The sequence below is a fragment of the Gavia stellata genome, chromosome 5 (assembly GCF_030936135.1).
Source record: "Gavia stellata isolate bGavSte3 chromosome 5, bGavSte3.hap2, whole genome shotgun sequence".
Taxonomy (NCBI): Eukaryota; Metazoa; Chordata; class Aves; order Gaviiformes; family Gaviidae; genus Gavia; species Gavia stellata.
In genome coordinates, this window is record NC_082598.1 from 35,426,152 (window position 1) to 35,447,476 (window position 21,325).

At 43.2% G+C, this 21,325-nt stretch overlaps 1 protein-coding gene across 1 annotated transcript in view; it reads left to right on the top strand.

Annotated features, from left to right (window-relative positions):
- The first annotated feature begins 18,971 nt into the window (after positions 1 to 18,971).
- The window catches only part of MTNR1A (melatonin receptor 1A), a 59,932-nt gene continuing 57,578 nt past the window's right edge, over positions 18,972 to 21,325 (top strand). The window contains exon 1 of the mRNA XM_059817782.1: positions 18,972 to 19,164. Coding sequence (XP_059673765.1) covers positions 18,972 to 19,164 — 193 coding nt within the window. The remainder of the gene's footprint in view (positions 19,165 to 21,325) is intronic.

A 21,325-nucleotide genomic window follows, 5' to 3' on the forward strand; every position in this document is an offset into this window, starting at 1 on the left:
AAAGGGAAAGAAAATATCAGTCTTTTCAAACCAAATTCAATTATCATGAGAACAATGACAAGAAGCAGATGAGGACAGGAGAAAAAAAAGTAGGAAAAAAAACAGAAATCAAACAAAGTCCATATAATAGGAAGAAAGCAGAAGAATAGGAAGGCAGTGGCAGAAAACAAGATAGCATATGCACAGTGGGATTAAATGTACTTTAAGACAGCCAGCACAGGAAAAATAGCAAAAGGTGCCAACCTTTGCTTTGAAAAACTAGTCCCCATATTGTTTAATCCATTTCTAGTGCACAGATTAAGAAGCTCAGTCTGCGCAATCTCTCCTCACCTCCTTTCCGACAATAACTCCTCTTACCCACGTCTCCAACAAATGCCAGGCTCCACACCCTGCTCTGCATAACCCTGAGGTTCCCTTCTGCTTGCTGGTCTACGTATACATCCAAAACTTGGTTGCACGCTGGGTTCTTTTTGCTTAAATTCAGAGTGGAACTTGAAGAAAACAAACATACACAAAACAATAAAAATCCCTTCCTCCCCCTGACCTTCTGTATTACTCATTGCAGACAGTATGTTATGTGTTCCTTATTTTTTTTCAACAGACTGGAAATACGTATTATCATCTTCATTATAAGTTTTGATTCCGCTACACTGAAGTTCACCTTGCGCTTCAGTGACAACATTTTCTGGGCTGCTTCCTCCAACTTGTCTCTGCAACTAAAGCACACGATGCATGCTCATTAACGGCAATGACACATGTACACCCGACATGGTCATGCAAATACAGGTTAATCTGAACAAAGTCACACAGAGAAGAGACATTAAACAGCTGGTGACTCAATGAGAAAAACTGACTTTCTTCAAGTGTGGAATTTCATCAACAAGCATTAGAACATGCCTAACAATACTGGAAAGATATGCTCATGACATCCCTAGGCAGTTCACTAAATCTAGGTTGTCTTTCCTATGCACAGAGAAAAATAAGGCACAGATACTCTCTGGACTTATCAGTAATGGGTATGTCTATGAGGAAGATAGAGCAATTTTGCCCTGACTGTTCTCACAACAGTTTTCCATTTGCTCTCTCTGTGCTGCACAGGAGAATTGCACCTTACGTTTAGGGATTGCCACTGCTGCAAAAACCTTATGGGGAAGAAGGTGGTGGAGGAAAAAGTCTCTGCTCTCTCCCATGAAAGCCACCCATGATTTAGCCCCAGTTCTGTGATGTAGCGAGCAATTCCATCAGATTGATCAGTATTTTATGTGCAGACTTCACCAGACTGGAAACAGAGATTATACTTACCCCAGGCTTCCAGATTCAAGAATATTTAAATAAGAAAAATGTTCCTCTTTCTTCCGCTACTGCTCACAGCTTTATCTGTCTGTAAGTAAAAGCATGACAATGGGAGAGACACATCTGAAAATGATTCTAGTAATCGCTGAGAGGGTGACAGCAAAATTTAGAAAGGAACTTTCATTTGAACAAATCACGTTGTAGATGATGAAAACCACTGAAATAAGAATAAACACTGCCACATCAACTGCACTTAATTTTCTGCTACTCTCAATATACCCATAATCATGCAAAAGGCACGCATCAACTAAGTAAGGGTATCCATAAGAGTGCCAAGGATTTTATGAGTCACTCATTCAAATTACAACTCTATTTCCACTGTTTCTTTGTTTTCCTCCTTAAAAACTTCTAAACATCACAAGATCTGGCAGTCCCTACACTAAGGTAGCTCAGTGCTACATTGTGAATTTTCTTAGTGATTGCTGAGGCATTAGTAGCACTGACAAAAAGATTACTAACAGTGTATAAGACAAATGTACAGTGAACTAAGCCTGACACTTGTTTTATTTGGACACCATAGAGCTATACCAAATTAAGGTATATTAATAAATAATAGAAAAATCTCAGCACCTAAATTAGTGAATGTTGTTGTATCTTAGCAAGAATATACATGGAAAAAATGGCTACCTTCAATTGGTAATAACTTATTTCAGCAGGTCAATCAATAAGATAAAAAACCCATCTTTTTACTAACTATGGATCTCCTCTCTATACTGACAGTTACTTTTCTCTAGACTGACAGCTACAGGTAATCATAAGAAAATAAACAAAAAAATGTAATCTGTTATCTGGGATACTTTGTGACAGCCAAACAAAACTGATCATAAAGCACGTGCTGATCCCAAATAATGCCATAAAGACCAGGGCCTGAATGACCAAGTCTGAAAAGAATCAAAGCAAGAGATACAAACAAATAACTCATCAAAATCAATCAGAATCAGTCAAAATGTTGGTCACCCAATGAAATTGCAAATTTTTTCAAAAAAATAAATCCAAAGGATGCATGCACCTGTCTAAGAAGTCAGGATGATATAAATATAGCTAAAATCTGCTATGAAATTCTAAAGCAAAAGAGCTTCTCTGAAACTGATCACAACACCGACTTCCGTACTAATTCAGGTAAATTCCATTAAGTCAACGCACGTAGCACACAATATCATAGCCACAGCATTTATTCAATGTCCCAGACCACATAAAAAGTATACAACTTTATATGATGCTTTACTATCTTTAGACGTAAAAATAAGCCTAAAAGCAATACATCCCTTCATAAAGCAGATCAAAGTTACATGGAAAGTTGTAAAACATCTTAACAATGGAAGACAATTTCTACTTTAGAGAACAACATACCTTCAGCAGACCTTGTAGCAGATTACTGCTGAAATTAATCAGTCACACCAACAAAGTAACTGTAGATATAATCAAGATAATTTAAATTGATGGCACTAAAAATTGCTGGCTAACATAACTTTAACTAGCACAGATGACTTCTGAACATGGTCTCTGCATTTTCATATTTAGGTTATCGCTGCAGAATTTTTCATAACTGAAGTCCCAGAAGGCAAAAATTTAGATGAAACTGGTAACACAAGACTGATCAAACACTTCATCCAGAGTATATTCCCCATACAAACTACTGTAACATTCTTGAGCCTCCCAGTCACATCAACTTCCTTGAAAAAATGATAAATATTAAGTACAACAAGTCTTCTATTAGCTCGGTCAGCTAAAAAGAGATACATTACAATTGAATGCAACCTAATGAAGCTGCTAACACCCACTATGACTACACAATAAACCAGAATACATCTAATACCTTCCTTTGGTGGCTTTATAGATGTTAGGAACCTGCATACAGATGCAAAACTCAGCTGTGACTGATTTACCCTAATGAGCAAACCAGGTGCACATCCTTAACTTCAGCTAAAAGGCTGATTGTAAAACATCTTGACAAAACGGGGTAGAAAGAATGACAGGCTTTTGAAGATGGGAAGCTTTAAGATGATTTGGCATCAACCAGTTCAAAGTGCTTGCTGGGTGAGTATGTTAGTGATACTGATCTATTCGTGAGGAAAATCTCTGTCAGATTCACTCAGTTTCAACACATGGTACCAGAAGTAGAACAAACATTCGAAAATTGTGCCAGTGGAAGAAAAGTATAGTCAAAAGCCCCAACAAAACTGAAATTTTTGAGGAAGGTGAAGACCACTAAAGAAGGAGATATTTATTTGCATATCCTTGTTGCTTCTTCGGTTGGAGCTGCTAAGGGTTGACTAAGATTCTGCATCTGTAGCAAATTCTTCTAGGGCAGAAAACAGAGGGTGTTATGGACTCATCTGCCAAAGTGGACTTGACGAGAAGTTTGCTCTAGAAGTTTCCCTTCTATGGGATTGGCTCATTTTCTGGGTTTGAGAAATCTGGACAAATTTGCTGACAAATATCTACTTACATAAGATCAAAGCGCAGGATTTTCCCTTTACATGATTGTATTGTAACTCTACCACAGGTTTCATTCCTGCCATCATCTTCTTAAATAATTTGAATGTTTTGGTTTTGCTTGCCCCTCTAAGAATACTGAAGAGGATCAAAACATGTTGATGATGAAGAAGGGTGTTCATATGGCCTTCCATATCAGGTTAAGTTCTGACACTAGGCAAAGTGGCAGCAGTACAAATTTCTTTTAGAAACACAAGAACCCAGAGGCCATGATAATCTTCTCAGACTGTGTAGCTTAGCAGACTTTCCTGATGCTGCTGTGGTTTGAAAATATTCAAAAACAACACAATTCATATATCAGGAACTAGACATAAAGTATACCATATCTGATTCTTCTGATGTCAGTAGATATCAATGCTTTGCTCATATTCTCCTAAAGGACTTGAACCTTCAAAGCTGCTTATGATTGACCTGCTAATTATTTAATATACAAATGAATTATTTAAAAGAATGACCATGTCCAGCTTGGTTTTCTTAAAACCAATCATTCCAGTGAAAAAAAATTTAAGCATGCAAAGCTTATCTACTGTTAGCTTCAAACAGCCAAATAATTCTAGGTTCAAACTAGGTTGCAACAGCTGTTAGTTTTTCAAGTTTATTACTGAACAATTCAGTACTCAGTAGAAGAAACATCCCTTGGATGTTTGGGGGTTTTTAATTTTTTTAATCTCAGAAGGTATAAGGTAGTCCGCATCTTCATCTGTTGTGAGGTTATAAGTGGAAGGAAAACCAAAACTTTTCACAGTTTGTTATCCCTCTCAGCTAAACATTTGACTGGAATATGTGTGCTGTGATTACATAACTTCACAATTGATGCATATGCAATGCAGGTTAACTATGTCTTTCTTGTGAAAGTGGACCTGTCAAAAGCTTCTGGGCATAATGATCTCTCTCCCTGGATGTACTGGGCACTCATCTTAGGCACAGGGCACTGTCTGTACAGCTAACTTATTTGAGGCACTGGACGAGTTCCCCAGGCAGAGCTGCCTCAGCCTTTGACTAAATAGTTTATATGATACCTCAGCCTGTCAGTGCCACAGCTTCAAGAAATTCTAACAGATGAAAGACAGACCACACTTCACCCACTTTTATCTTGGTCCAGTTTGCAGAGGCACACAGTACGTTTTCCACTTCAGCTGTGACCACGAACCACAGCAGTTAATTGCAGATTTGTTAGCCTCTTCCATGAGAACAGAATCAAGTCCATAATCTTTAGTCATATACAGTCCTTGTTCTGCCTGCAGCCTCTTTTATGTTGATAAATTCAAACCCACACCAAGCAGCAATTTGAGATGTACTGAATCCATAGTTTGTCAAAATAAAATGTTAGTAGTCACAGTCACACAGCTCATTTGCGAAACAGCTCTCTATAACAATACAGCAATGTAGGCTATGTAGAACTGATTTGTGTAGACCAAAAGAAAAGGGTGAATGTGGAAAGTATTGCCCACCCTTTTGTGAAATTGCCCTAAACAAGGCCTATAGCATCTGCTAAGCAACTTAGGTCCTTCAAGAGCTTGTGTTTTGGGTGCCAGCACAGGCTTTAGCCTGTGTTAGTACCTCTTTACACTGCTATAAGCAACGCTAATTGCACAAAGCCTGCACACACCTTCATTTGCTATTCTTAGCACAATGTTTTAAAGCCTGTCTTCAATATTTTCCAGATGCATCTTTTTTCTCTTATTTTGCCTTTGCTCAGTCTTCATCAGTAATCCAAAATTAAAATTGTTCATAACCTTTTACTGCTAGACAAGTGCACAATATTTAAGTGTAGTATAAAAAAAAAGATAAGAAATTATGCAAAGACTTTTGAGACCAAACAGAGATGGGGGAGGAAAATATACAAGGCAATTGAGTTTCCATTAGTGCCAGCTGTGATCACGTATGACTGTTCTTGTTTTAAGCTAAAACCACTTCTCTCATCATCTAAACAAGTAGTTTGTCTCTATTTCGGTTTGTTTAGGTTTTTATTTGTTTGATTTTTTTTTTTAAATTCATGCTTCATGTTCTCAGAGACAGCGTGGCCTTTTTCCACAAGGACTAACGTCAAGTTAGGACTCAGTGAGGGGAAAAAGTGCCTCATGGGATATAGATGCAACAGTGAAGTTATCTTATATTTCACCAAATGCAGGTAAATTTCTGAAATTTATACTAGTCATTATTGAGGCTAAAATTTTACTGAATCACAGGTTCATTATGGTTTTTGGGTTTGGTTGTTTTTTTGGGGGGTGGGGGCAGGTGTTGTATTTGTTGTTGGTTTGGTTTTGGGTTTTTTTTAAACAAGATCAAGGAATGGCCAAAAACTCATCTAAATGTCCTGATTTGACCTTGTTTGTGTCATAGTCAAATACAAATTAGTAGGTGGTTATATTTAACTATTGTCTAGAGGATCCAGTCAGATAGAATTCCAGTTTAAGTACAATGCAAACATTTAATGAGAAATTGTGCCTATCCTAAGAAGTTGACAGTTAAAATAGGTAAGATTTAGAAATGTGAGAGAGAATGTATAATTATCTCCATTTCACAGATTGAGAACTAAGGTATGGAGAGACTAAATGACTTTTCCTGGGCAATGGAGAGGGTCTTAGGCTAAAACAAGACCTGAGCTGAGGGCTTTTTGTATCCCAATATGATGCTGTAATTAAAAAGCTGATCTTCCAGGTAATTTTTAGCTTTATTTCCTTATGAAATAAGCTTTATGGAATTATGCATTATATGTCTCTCAGACAATACCTCCCTTACCTAATTTACCAATTTCAACTAAAATGGCACTTTCTATGAGTTTTAAGCAACACAGAAGCTAGAAAGACATCTGCAGAGGTAAAGGTGCTCAACTCACTGTAATATACCTGGTTTTCCTACAGTTGTATGTGTAGCCTCCAGTTAGCCACAACTCAATGCTTCTTACCTGTCTGGAGTGTCATGGGGCACAGAAGGAAGATGAGAACCACTTACAGGAATGTAAAACAAACCTGCGGAAAACCAAGCTCTGTTAGTTTCACTGCTCATGTAATAGCTTGATTTTTCAGTTCTATCTCTGAATAGCATCTGAATTTAAATTCAAACAAAACCAAAGAAAATATTAGGAAAATCTTCACAGCTATAGGGATAATGGAATATTGTAATCAATTTCCTGTGGACACTATGAGGCATCCATCCCAGGATGGGGAAAAAAGTTAGAAAATAAGTCAGGAAACAATCTGGTTGACTCCGTCACAGGGTAATGGGAATACATCAGATAATTTCTGAGCATTTCTCCTAAGCTTATTCTCCATGATAAATAACTTTTCTGGTCAAAACTTAGGTGCTTTATGCATAAGGTAGTTGCTGAAATACGCCCACAACTTTGACAGAATTGTTTTCTCTGAATTGTTATTGTAGTGTTTTTACTCGAGGGTGCATCTGTGACTTCACAGACAATGACAAGGGACTTCTTATATACCTGTCAAGTGGGCCTCTACTTCTAAAATAATTTCCATCAACGCATCTCTCTCGTATCTGGATCCTCCACTTGGGCAAAATGTTCTCTACTTATCCTGTTCTTTTGCTTCTGTTAGTACTTTTTTTTTAAATTCTAACCGTAGCATGGCTTTTCTTCTTACGCTTAGACATTTCTAAGTATATAACTGTACCTTAAACTAATTTTTCTTAATCCTTGCCATAAGAAGCCTGTTTATTTTCCTCAATGACATAGTGCATAGCCAGAAACTACCATGATCCTGCATAATTTACATGCCAGTTGTGTGTTATTCATATTATATTTTGCCTGTTGTCATTCTTTCTTAAAATGGCATCAAACCAGGATTCCTTCCCCCAAGAAACTAAGGCTATTTTAATTGAAAACATTAATTGAAAGGTAATTTTGTAGTAACTGTTACCGGTAAAAACTGAAAACAATTACATAAAATAGGATCCTAAATAAGCAAAAATTAGCAAAGCTTTATTTAAAAAGAGCAGCAGTGCTGCCACAGAAAATGAGCTTACTACAAATTAACCAAATCAATCAAACTACAATTAATCAAATGCCGAGTCATGAAAAAGTATTAGGTTTAAGGAGGAATATCAAGGTTTAAACAAAACATAGTCATTAATCGCTTGATTTGGGTTTAATTATTCCTAGATTTTTCATATTGCCATTCTTAATGACTTTAACTTCCAACTGTTGCTGTTTCCATCTCCTCAGCTAATGCAAGTGATAAAGAACTGTAACTTTCATGTTACAGATGCAGATAAGATTGTTTGCTCTCCGCTATTTCTGGCACAGTGTGCACACTGTGTAGCATGTAGTAGATTGACCATTTTCAGAAGGCTTGTTGTTCTGAAGTCAGTGGCTTCTACAGGAATACAATCAACCTGGGACTGAAATTCTGGAATTTAGAAGAAAATCCAAATTTCCTGTTTTGCAGATCATTTACTCTAGAAAAAAAAAACTAAAAAAAAATCCACTAGCAATGTAGAATGTAAATCAGTGCAAAACTTGATCCTTTGGACACTAAATGCCTCAAGAAAACACTGCTTCACTCATTTTAGTAAGCATTCTCTTATGGTGCCTCCAGTTGTTTAATAGAGTGTATCAGAGATTACAGAGAATGTCTTTCTGGATTTGTCACCTCCTTTTTTCTGGTTATAATAACTTCCAAAGATAATTATCTTTCTCTCGCTATAGATCTAGAAAGAAAAAAAGATACCTTTCCAAATGTGAGAAAATATGAAGTGGAAACTTACAAAAATGGAATTGCATTACAAAGAAAATGAAGAACATGATTGTCTTAGAGTTAATCAAATGCCAACAGTTTGTGTTTAAAGTATGTTAGAGCTAGCAAAGCGTAACGAGTCTGGTAACAACAGTACAGTAGTGCAAACTTCAGAATCTTGGTTTCAAAGCCCAAGCTCATTATTCACATATCCTGAACACTTGACAGAGACAGAAAAAGAAGTGGGTTGTAAAGTAAATTGCCCAAGGATTATGTAGGATTTTAATCTAAATGTTTCTTCTTCTGTGTCACAATAGTATGCAACAAAGAAGCTGCATGAGTGGGGTACAACTACTATATTTGAGAAAAACTCATATCTTGCCGAAATAAAAAAAAGGTTTAATATGTGCTTTGAAAGCCAAAAATGATTAAGAAAATATCTGTTAACACTTTTTTTATGTGTATCCCCTGAATTTAAGTAATTCCTTAAGTTTTTTTTATAACTTTGACTTGATGTTTTCCACAGAGCGTGAAGGAACTACTGTTCCTGCATATTTTCAAGAGCTCCGAAACAATTTTACAGCTGTACAAAGAACCATTCCACCACATCACATTATGAAGTATTGTATCACAGGTTGAGTTATGTTAAATAAAACAGTTTATAAGAGCTTAGCCTGGAAGCCCTGTGCATATAAGTAATTATACTCATGTGAGTAGTCTCTAGCATTTTCATGATTAGAGAGACAAACTGGGTACTTTTTTTCTTTTTATAAACTAGAGAGAATAAATAAACTTTATGGTAACTCTCATAAGTCTCAAAGGGTAAAGATTTTCAGATTACTTTGACAGCCTTTCATTACCATGCATGTTGTCTTTGCAGGCAGTTTTGATTTGCATATTGTCACTTTTTTCTTTTTGTTTTAGAATGCAAAACAGTTTCAGCAAAAACAGAAATATTTTTTTCATGAATTAATAATGGATTAATGACGTCAAATTTCTAAGCCAATAGATTTAAATGGTATCCCCTTAGTGACTGTGCGTACTGCAAGTGGTGTTAATTGACTGATTAATCACCAGACTTATTTTTTTCTGTTTTACTGTCTTCTCATTTTTCTTCATCTTTTCTGCACAGACCTTAAAGGTTATTTGTTGGAAGAGGGGAGTAATTACCACGAAACAGCATCCCCTGAAGGAGTAGAGATCACGAGTTAATAAATATCTCTCTGTTATCATTCCAGAGCTGAGGATTTAGGGATGGAAGTGAAATGAAAAAATGCAAGTGCATAAATTACATTGCAGGGTGAAACTGGTTCAAAACTGAAGAGAACTTCTGTGGGTAAGCACAAGGATTGGGACAAAGTTGGGCAAACAAACTGGATTTCTCAGCAAGAGGATGGGGATGTGTGGAGGGAGATAACATAAATACTAAGTAAAGCTGCAAGACGTTACCTGTTAGATAAGCACACACCCGCACACATATCTTGCCCTGAGGATGCATAAACCAGCAGATCCAAAGAATACAATCAACCCTGAATAGGACGCGTGAGGAATCACAAGATGCCGTTCATGTTACCTGGAACAGGCTGGGCCAAGCGTGACAGTGATGTAGTGCTGACCACTGACTTCAGTAGGTTCTTATGGCCTCCCATCACCACTCCAGCTTTTTTCTGAACACACAAAGGAAATGAGACAGTCTCTTCTTACATGTCTAGAATAATATTAACTACCTCGATATAGCCATCGTCAAGCTGGGTATCCTGATTGGCAGTTTCAGAAAAGATGTCAAGCCCTTGCTGTGAAGGCAGAATTGCCTTCTCATGCATCATTGTCTCTGAAGTATACATTCAGGTACAATAGTAACAGACACAGCATTTCTATCCCCTGGGTGTATTGCATCTTTTCCACATGTAGGAAACATTTCTCAGAGCTGTTACTCGTCTCTTTGAAGAGCACTGTACTCACTTGAAAAAGAAAAGTGTTTTTTGATTACTGAACAATACTAACTGGTTGAATCCTTTCTAAAGGACCTCTGATGTGTCACTTGTTTAGTCATTTGAGGAAACATCACGTTTGTTGACTTTGAGATCCCTGAGAAGATTGAGTAACCTTTCCTGACGTCGTGGTTTATTTTGTGGCTAGGTCTTATATTGACACATGACTCTCAATGACCTGAGGAACTACTAATAGTAATAAGGATGAAGTCTGGTGCATCATACTGAGGAGGGAATTAACAGGTTACAGCAGAAATTGTCACTAAATCCATTTTTTGTTCTTTAGTGAAACAGAAAAAGTAGAAAATAAAAATAAATTAGATAAAGTGTGAAATAAGCTGTTGAAGGCAGTAAGAAAATTTAATATAAAAAGAAGCTGAGCAAACATTTAGCAGTACACAATTGCCAGATCAAACAAAATTACTTATTTGGCCTTTCTAGCCTTCATACACATTCTGTCCCTAGAAACTGCTCACAGTGGTGTATCACCTGGATGACTTAGTGGAAGTTTTGTCATTTTTATAGATGAAGGGAGAAAGGTACATCAATGTCATGAGCCTTATTCTCGTCTACAAACTGTATCTGAGCCTGCTCTGGGTTTATTGGGAGTGGGGGGCAAACAGAAACAAACAAACAAAACCCCAAACGAGGAAGTTGTTATTTGTAGACTCAAGACTGAAAAGGTTTTTGGAAACACTGCAGATGAAGGTGTTTAAAGATCTCTTCCTTGCTTTACTGATGATACTTTAAATGAAGAAAATGGCTTATCCCATATTTGTTGAATAAACTTTAAAAGCAACTATGTTACTGATTCCTTTTTTGTGAGGTTCTGTATTATTAAAAACACTCAATACTTAGCAAAGCCTTTGATGATTTCAAATCAGATTAAGTCTTAGAGTGTTTCCATCAATTCTAGTTGCACGTATTTCCACATTTCTTAAAGGGCCCATTGCCAGGTGCTCCATAGCATTACATTATGGAATTGTGCCATCACTGTTTCAGTCAAGTTACATTCCACTGATTTCAGTAGAGTATTAACAACCTAAACCTGGAATATTGACTACACACAACAATCATATGTTTTCCCACTGTAAGCATTTTAACCTCTTCCATTCTCCCACACTCAGCATCCTACCCTACCCCACCCCTGGCTCATTCTCACCTAGCTTCATGCCAAAGACTATTAATCTCAATTCTTCCCATTCTATTTCTACCATTTCCATGTTGACTTTCTTTACACATTCTTTGATCTTGTATGTATTTTTCCGCTTTTCTACATTTGGTAAGAACTGTACTGGCTGGATTTTAATACATGAGGCTTTACTGCAGGCAATTATTGTTGTAGTCCCTTTCCAGTCCAGTGATTTAAATTCAAAACATGTCCCCTCTCGTCCCCAAATTTAAACAAAAGGAAAGCCAAAGAAAACATTCATTCAGACTGAGAAAACAGTCATAGACAAGAATACAAGGGAATATTGAAACGTGTTAAAATTGCTGCCAAGAAGGAACAAAATAAACACAAGACAGCAGAATATTCAAAGGCAAGTATAAAATATATACAACCAGAAAGAGAATTTTATTTCTATTTTAAACCGTTTTGTATGCTCTGTTAAAGGAATATGCTATTTCCCTCATTGTCATACGAAGTATGACTCCTGTATAGAAAAAACAAATGTAAGTGTTATGCAGACAGCCTGCATTTGGTCAGCACAGTGAGAACACTAGAGAAATGGGTGAACTGGAAGCAGCATGAACTTCAGAGTTTGCTAAATAACAAAGCACTGCAACAGCATATATAAACAGGCAACAGCCTTGCAAGAAAAGAATACCAGTTGACATTCTGAATCTGCAGGTACCTTCTGGCTTTTAGCAGAACTTTAATTTTATTGCAGGAGTATTTCAGCTTCTACAGTTAATGCAAGTAAGTGGTGTGTACCAGGCAGTGTCTGGAACTGTGCCCAGAAGGCAGGGCAGCAGAGTGATACATTGTCATGACACTATAAATAAATGCTAGCGCCATGGAAATGCCTATTCTTAACATGCAGACTTGAAGAAACCAGAAGGCAGTCACAAATAATAAAACAGTTCTGTTCCCTCATTGCACAAGTATGCAATAACACCAAGTGCCCCATCTAGCAGCTTTGCTTGTTACTCACTGGGCTACTAACATTTTGGAACAATCTACATCAATCAACTCTCAAAAGCAGCTGTTAGGGACCAACATCCTGAAGAATCACAGGACAAAGAAATGGACAGGGCAAGGAAACAGATCATGTAGTAGAGGTACAGTTGAGGTAAGTGACCTCACTCTACACTTACATGTAGCAAGTTAGGCCCCTTGGTGTGATCTACCCCTAGAATCACTGATTTAATACAGCATTGGAGCCACTAATGACAAAGCTGAGTATTAACTCAGTTATCTCAGCGACTTTAGTGTCAGACTACAGCCTTCATAAAGTACGAATTTCCAATCAGGATTTATAGCCTTGAATCCTACCCACCCCCATCCCCCCAAGTTCAAAGTTAGCTCCAAATTAATCTTTAAAATAAAAATTAAGAGGTAGCATGCTTAAAAGAGTCAGCTACAATATGCAGCATTGCACATTCCTACCCTAAAATACAGATGAGCCAAGATTAATTCTCTCTTCTGCTTACAAAACTTCAAAAATAATTTTCTCATCATCCTGGAGAATGCTTTAACAATTGGATAACATACTATTCTACAGTGAGAAGCTACCATTGCTTCCTTTTGAGGCCATTTCATGTTTCAGAAGAAGACAGTATTTATGTGGAGAAGAGTCCCAGTACATAGTTCCATTTCTACAGAGCGTTTCTCCCTGTCCTAGCCACGTGGTGAATGACATCTCACCTTAGAAACCTCCAAGCCAGAAGCAGAAGCAGCCCATGCTGCACAAGAACTGTTATAACAGCTCGACCCGAAAGCAAAAAGTGTGCACTAAGGCAAAGCTGAATGAAGAACTAAAGAGCTGGCACATTTCCCATCAATCTCTTACATCACATGCCCAAAAACGGTACTCGTAGACAGGATGCATTTTACACAGTTATTTTAGGACTTACAACGTGTAGGTAGAAGATGCCACAAATTGTGAGGAAAAAAACACCGAAATAAAAGACTTGTCACACAGATGCAGCAGGGAGAGAGAGCTGTAGATGACAAAATAAAACGTGGTGAAATTTCAGCACTCAAAATCTTTCCTCTAAAAGACAGAAGGAACAACCAAGTTCCTTTGTAGTGCGGTGTCACAACCAATGGTCTGATGTAATGAAGAGCCGATATCTCCCACCATGGGGTGAGATGCAACATACTTATTGCCACACCAATTTTACTGTTGAGGAAGTGGAATTGTCCCACGTTTACCCTTAGGCGTATCATCAAGAGCTGCGTACTCAACATCAGCTCTCAAGAGAAGTTTGTGGGGAGAACTAAAGGACAGTGTCAGCACTCAGGGAGAGAAGCCCAAGAGGCTGGCAAATGTAACGGTGAAAGTGGCTCAAAGCATCACAGTGAGCTACGAGTTTCTTTTTTTCCTAGAGTGCCCAAGAGCCGTCAGCATCATAACTGTTCTTCAGGATAACAGGGGAACTCTGAAGGTCTCAAAATAATAAGCTTTACTGTAAAGAACATCACCAGACAGAATCTGCACCCACATAATTTAATGCTGACCATTCAAATGAGCTGCTGTTCCTGCTTTCCACACCACTGCCTGCCACAGAAAGGCACTGCCGCTTCATTTACCTCATCCCTTTCCCCCTCAACTCTAAGATAGTTTCTGCATTTCACTACTGGAATGCCTGTTGGGATTGAGCGGAACAGAGTCTGCATTTATTTATTTCATGCAGCTCTTGGGCCTCTCTGCAGAAGACAAAGGCACCAGAACATAAAGGATATCAGAAGCTGCTGCTTCACTCCCACAGACACCACAGCTTACCTACTTTCTTGTCCCAGTACAGCCCTCCAAGGGCTTCCTCACGGATTTGTGTCCAAGTCAGCCCCTTCCCAGGTATGCTATCTGTCATCAGCCTCCCCAGCTATTCCCTCTGATGGAAGAAAAACATGCAGTACCCTGGTGAAGACTTCTCCAGATGGAGACAAATGTTATACCTTTTGCCCTCTCACTCCATTCTCTGTCAGGCCCCCATACCAGCACACTCTCAGTACTTGGTCCTGTTACTGACCAGCACATATTCCAGTCCCACCTGCCAGGCAGCCTCCATTCTCTTACTCAGAAAACCAGCTGAATTGCTAATTTCTTCTCATGCTTTCTACATTTCCACCTATCTTTTCAGATGGACGGTGTGGATCCATTACCTCCCCCCACTCATCTGGTGTCTCTTGCTGGGTAGCAGTATGAGCTTCTCCGCAAGGGAAGGCAAGCCAGGAGCCAAGGGAAAACACAGCACAGACAGTGCCCTCACCAACCAGAGCACAGTCTCACAACAGGCTCAGTCGGCAGCCCCAGACAGGACAAAGAGATGAGTCGGGATCAGCACCCATCCAGAGAGCCCAGGTAAGATCAACAGGAGACAGGACCAAAATCAAGACTACAATATCAGTCCAAGGTCAGCCAGGAAACAAGGCCAGAGATGGGACTGGCAATAGGCACACCCACAACGTAACTCAAGCAAAGACAAATTAGCGCTCTTCTAAGAAAGACTGGGCAAGTTCTGCATTTCTTCAAGTAATAAAGTAAATTCACCAAAAGCTGATTTGGATCTCTGCTAACTTTGCTGATTACAGTGAAGTCAATCCTGATTTAAACGATTATAATAGGGGGGTGACTGGCCCTAGAGATTTACTTGTTCTCATGCCTTGATCACTTCTACGCTGCTTTCATGTAAAGCATAGTTTAACTTCACTTACTTACACTTTAAAAATGCATATGTAGAAAAAAAGTGTAGAAAATGTGAGCAAAGAGAGACCAGTCCCAGAGGATGTAACAGACAGTACCAGACAAACGGCCTCTAAGACTGACTGACTGACTCTGAACGCTAATTGGTGTGAACTAGCCTGATCTTGTCAGAGCTGCTCCTCTGCAGTTTTCACAGCCTGCTTATTTGGGTAGCATCTTAAAGTCTCTAACTCTCCAAAATGTGAGTAAACACCTGCAAAACCTTAAAAAGCAGCATGTTTTCTAGGATGAGGTGTTTCTGTCAAGGTGAGAGAAGGACAGCCCAGGGGCAATAGGAAGGTAGTCCCGGCTGGAGCCTGACCCATGTTCTTACGTTCAGTTCCCACTCTCCAGGAAGCAAAGTCGGCACATGGAGCAATAGCACAAGGCTTCTCAATGTATCGTGGCCCTTGTTGGTGCTTGGGTCACCCTTAGTTCTCATAGGGTTTTCTGATAGGACCTCTCCAGTTCCCTTTTCAGGAAGCATTCCCTTCCCTAAGTATTGCTCTCAACAGCACAAGCAGCCTTTATGCCCAGTGTACACTCTTGACACAAGACTGAAGTGGGACTGAGTGATGATCCCAGCAATGAGACAAGTGACAGCAGTCCCCTCATGGACCAGATTCCCTTTCTTTGAAGCAAAATTCTGAGCTGATCCTCATCGCCACTCTACCTTCTGGTTAAAAATATCTGATATTATGAAACTTCACAACTCTCTCTGGGCAGCCCCTCATCAGGGAAACACCTGATGAGGTCTACCGAGGACCAGGCAGTTCTGCCTGTCTCCGTATGTGCCTGCCCTTGAACTGATGGCCCCCCAATACTGGCTCCCCCTAATTTTAAGCTTCTCCCACAGCCTGATAACCTATTCGTTACCTACCTACAAGGACACACATGCTCTTTTTTCTCTCCCTGCAAGACCATCTGCTAAGGGGATGGGTCAGGCTGTGCTCACCCCCCCCCCCCCCCCCACTGTCCAGGGGCTGCGGCGCCGCGGTGCGGGGGGAGACCTGCTGCAGCCTCCCCTCCAGTGCGGGCTGCTGCTCTCTGTCTCCAGTGGTGGGCTTTTCTGTCCGCGGGGCAGCAGCTGGAGGGACTGCTCCCCAGTGCCGACACACCTCCCCGGGTGCCTATCGCGGGAGGCCGGGCTGGGTAGACACGACACGCTACCAGCATATTGAGCATTTTTAAAGTCACAGAATCACTAAGGTTGGAAAAGACCTGTAAGATCATCAAGTCCAACCATCAACTAACACCACCATGCCCACAATGCCACGTCCACACGTTCCTTGAACACCTCCGGTGAGGGTGACTCCACCACCTCCCTGAGCAGCTTGTTCCCGTGTCTCACCACTCTCTCAGTAAAGAATTTTTTCCTAAGTCAGTAAGCGATCAAGTGAATCAGCGCTCCCCCACGGAAAAAAAACCCGCTGTGATGCACCAGCGGGAGGCTGAGCCGGTGTGCTCCGCTGCCCGCGGTGGTGCGAGAAAACCCTGGGTGCACCGGGAGCTCGGGGTTTCCCCAACACCCACCGCCTTTATAGCCCAGCCCAGCCCAGCCCAGCCCAGCCCGGCCCAGCCCAGCCCAGCCCAGCCCAGCCCGGCCCGGCCCGGCCCGGCCCAGCTGGGATTGCGGGGCTGGCCGGGGCGGGGGGCGCCGCCGCCGCCCTGCCTCTCCACGCCTCTCCGCGTCTCTGCGCGGCTGCGCTAGAGGCGGCGGCAAGCCGGCTGCCCCCGGCGGACCCGAAGAGCGGGTTCAGTCCTGGGGGAAAGCGCGGCCGTCGCTAGTGCCTCGGGGTACGAGCAGCCGCTGCCGCTTTCGCCGAGGTCCCTGCAGCAGGGGCCGGCCCCGGTTTTCCAGCGGCCAGCGGCCGCCGGTTTTCTTGTCACACCCGCCGCCGTTACGTAACGTGGCCGGCGGAGCCCGCGTTGGTCATAGCGGCTCATAACGACGGCTTTAATTTTTCATCACCAAGCACTGCCGTTACAAGTATAGCACTGTGGCCGCCGGGCGGTTGACCGCAGGCTGCCGTGCGTGACTTGGCGGCGGCAGCAGCAGGAGCCTCTCCCGCCCCGCGCAGAGCCGCGCAGAGCGGCGCAGAGCTCGGCGGAGCCGCTGCCCGAGCCCCGCAGCGCCCCGCGGAGCTTGCGCCGCCCCAGGAGGGGCCCCGCGCTCCCACTCCGGACTCCTCGCCACCCCCACCGCCGCCGAGGTTTCGGGTACCCCCAAGTCGCAGTACCCCAGTAAGTGTTTCGGGCGGGATCGCGGCGCGCGGGGGTCGCCCGTGGCCGCCAGCGCCGCTCGCAGCCCTGTGCTCAGCGCGGTGGAGCGTGAATTGCCACCCGCGCTCGCAGCCTGTTACCCTGAATGGGAGAGCAATTCCTATGCCGTGTGCTCACGTGTTTTAAACAGCTTTATACCACGCAAGCGAGAAGATGCAGTGCCGTTATTACAGTCAGAAGAAGTGCCTTGTTTCTCTTCACCGGAACAGCCACCGTACGAGGGGGTGAGGGGGTACCCCATCTACCCGACCGGTCCCTCCCCGCGACTAGGCGATGGCCCCCTCTTCCCTCCGCGCCGCTTCTGGGGAACGGCGGAGCCAGACCCCACCGGGCTCCTGGCTGCGGCGTGCACCCCGCCCGCGCTGCCGAGAGGGTGGGGGAAGAGGGTGGGGGAACAGGGGGCGGCTGCGGGGCGGCGTGTCTCCCCCCGCCGCCCCCGTGCAGCGGCGGCACGTGGTGCTCCCGGGACGCGGGTCCTCAGGCGCCCCCCCGCCCCCAGCGAGCGCGGCTTCGCGAGGGGCTTTTTATAGCAGCACCGTCCCGCTCCCCGATGGGGGGGTTCCTCGCCGCGCTCACGCTACTGTGCGAGTGCGAATGTTAAATAAAGACGGGGGCGGAGGGGGGGGAGTTCAGCGCACGTCTAATTAAGAGGCGGCGTTAAGCAGCAGAGCTAAAAATAGCCCCGAGCGCTGCGAACCACATAACGGCAGACAGCAAAACCCCTCCGGCCCTCTCGCGGCTCCGCCGCTGAATGGCGCGGCCGGCGCTGAATGGGCGGCCGGGCGCATGAATGGGGGAAGCGGGGCGCGGGCATGAATGGGGCCGCCGCGCCGGGTGGGCGCCGCGGGGGGGCGCTGTGGCGCTGCGCCGCCGCCACCGCCGCGCGGCAGCTGGAAGCCCCGGCCGCGCACGTGCCGGCGCGGGGGCGGCTCGGTGTCACCTGTCGGCAGCGGTGGCGGCGGCGGCGGCGGCGGGCGGGGCGGGAGGCGCAGGGGAGGCTATAAAAGTGTCCCGCCGCGGCACATGCACACTTCGGGGAAACTTCCTAGCCGGAGCGGCCGCGGCGGCCATGGGAGAAGCTCCCGCCAGCGGCGCTCCGCCCTAGGGCGGGCAGCCCCGCGGCGGGGGGCGGCTGCGGCCGGGACCCCCGCGACCCCCGCCCCGACCTGCCCCCGCGGGAGGCAGCGCTGGCGGACGCGCCCGCTCCGCCGGTGCCCGGCTCTGCCCTGGGAGGCGGCGGCAGGATGAGAGTGAACGGGAGCGATCTGAACAGCTCCGTCCTCCCGCGGGACTCGCCGGCCGAGGGCGCCCCGCGCCGCCCGCCCTGGGTGACCTCCACCTTGGCCGCCATCCTCATCTTCACCATCGTGGTGGACCTGCTGGGCAACCTCCTGGTCATCCTCTCCGTCTACCGCAACAAGAAGCTGCGGAACGCGGGTAAGGGGCGGCGGGGGGGGGCCGGGGGGGCCGCCCGGGGTGCGGGGTGGGGGGCCGCGGCTGCGGGGCGCAGCGCCGCGGCCGCTTCGTCTGCCGGTGAAACTTCGCCCGGGCGCTCTTTGCCAGCTCCAGGGCTGGGCGCTCTTTGCCTTCATCCCCGGCTAGCGGCTGCGGGCTGTGTCAGGTGCCGAGGGCTTCATCCTTCGTACCGAGTTGGTGACCGAGCGCCTGAGGGTATTTTTAGCGCCAGCCACCGAATCGTGGTGCTGTTTTTAGCTCTCGACAGTTGCCGCCTGGCAAAAAGGAAAGGCAAGTAAGCCTTATTTAAGAATGAAATTTAGGCATGGTACTGGGGATGCGGCTGTGGCATACAGTGTGTGTCTGTGCATGCTGGATGCTATTCTTCTGATCAATTTTCTTTGAGTTACAGAAACGTCTCCAATAACAAATACTATGGTTGGAGCTTCAAATCAAGAAAATACTAAGTTACAGACATTTCAGGATTCAGGAAAAACAAAACAAAACCAAAACCAAGACAGTAATTTAATTTTCTTTGTTCCCTGCCTACTTGCTATCTAGGTCTTTGGGGAATGGGAAACATCTGACAGAAAACAGATTTAGGCACATTCTTAAATATCAATCTCTAAATAGATTCTGTGATGGTCTATTGAGTAAATCCCTCTTAGTTCATGGTTTATTGGTCAGACAGGCAGGAACTTCTTCAGATGCATTCTGCTTTATCATGTCAGACCAGCTGCTGCGCACATGTACCAAATCTGTGCGCTGCATCTTTCATTGAAAAAAATACGGGGGCATGTGAAGAGAGCTGCATTGTTAATAAAAGCAGAATTTCACTCCATGACGATTGAGATGCTGCTTTTATTTTTTTCACAAATAACTATCAGGTTCTTTATTATAACTCCACTAAATTAATTAGCTAGTGGTTTAAAATTCATCTGACGAGGAACTTGAACCTGGGCTTTGATATAAGCGAGTCTAATAACGGTAGCCAATATCAGACTCCAGCAAACAGTGGCATGCTTAACCTTCTGAGGTTAAGTCAGGTAATACAAATGGATTGTACATTTCAGTTTTATTCAGCCATAGTGGAATGCCAACACACAGGATCAAAACGAAGACTAACAGATTTTATTTTTTTTCTCCCTATGGTTGCCACTGGTGTAAATTCTAAAAGCTGTATTCTCTTCATGCTTTCATTGACAGAAATTTCATTCAGTGGAGCTGGCAGGGTTACACACTGCAATACTATATATTTGAGAGGAGAATCAGACTCCGGAAGTCCAAGTCACGCTTGACTACCCTTGTTCCCTGGGAGACTTTCAGATGGAGGGAGGAAGGGTTGAGACAGGCATATTACTGTGGCTACTCAGGGGAAAGGGTGATATTCTCCTCCCCCTTAATTACTAAATATATACTTCAGCACTTCTGTGGGGAGTTTGCAATACAGACATGTCTGCTAATAAGTCTGAAATAAATATGGTGCCTGTCTTCTGGAAACATAACTGAATCAATGGGCTCTATGTGTGCACATATTCTCTAGTGTAGATCTCACGTAATCCCTCTTGAATCCCAACACGTGGTCACTTGCTCACGCTTACTACATTTCCTGTTCTTCCCTTTTCTGTCATAGTGGCTGTTAAGAACTGCAGCGAACTGGCAACAGTTATCTCCTACAGCTAGGAGAATAGAGCATTCTTCTGAACATAAATTATTTTAGACTGGAACATGAACTAGATACTGGTTTACCCTCTGAAATTAAGGATTACTTAAAACAAGTAGATACATGGTACAAGACGGGGAATAGTCTATAGTCTGTTTCAGGAAAAAAATAAACTAGCAGTTTTTAAAGTTTTTTAAAGTATTTTTTTTCTTCGAAGTAAAGATTTTTATAGTACATGGATAAAAGTGAACTTTGGAAAGAACATAATTAATAAGCTTCAAAAAGGTGTGCAAAGTGGTTTTGACTAATCCTGCAAAAAAACTATGCCTGGGCATAACTTTACTTATGTGAGCACCACTATTAAACATGGTATTGAATTAAGAAGGGGTTACTCAGGTGAGTAAATTTATGACAAGGCATAAGTGTTTAGAAAACTCTGGCCTAATATTTGCGCGTATGAAGAAGAAAGAGTTTCCTAAG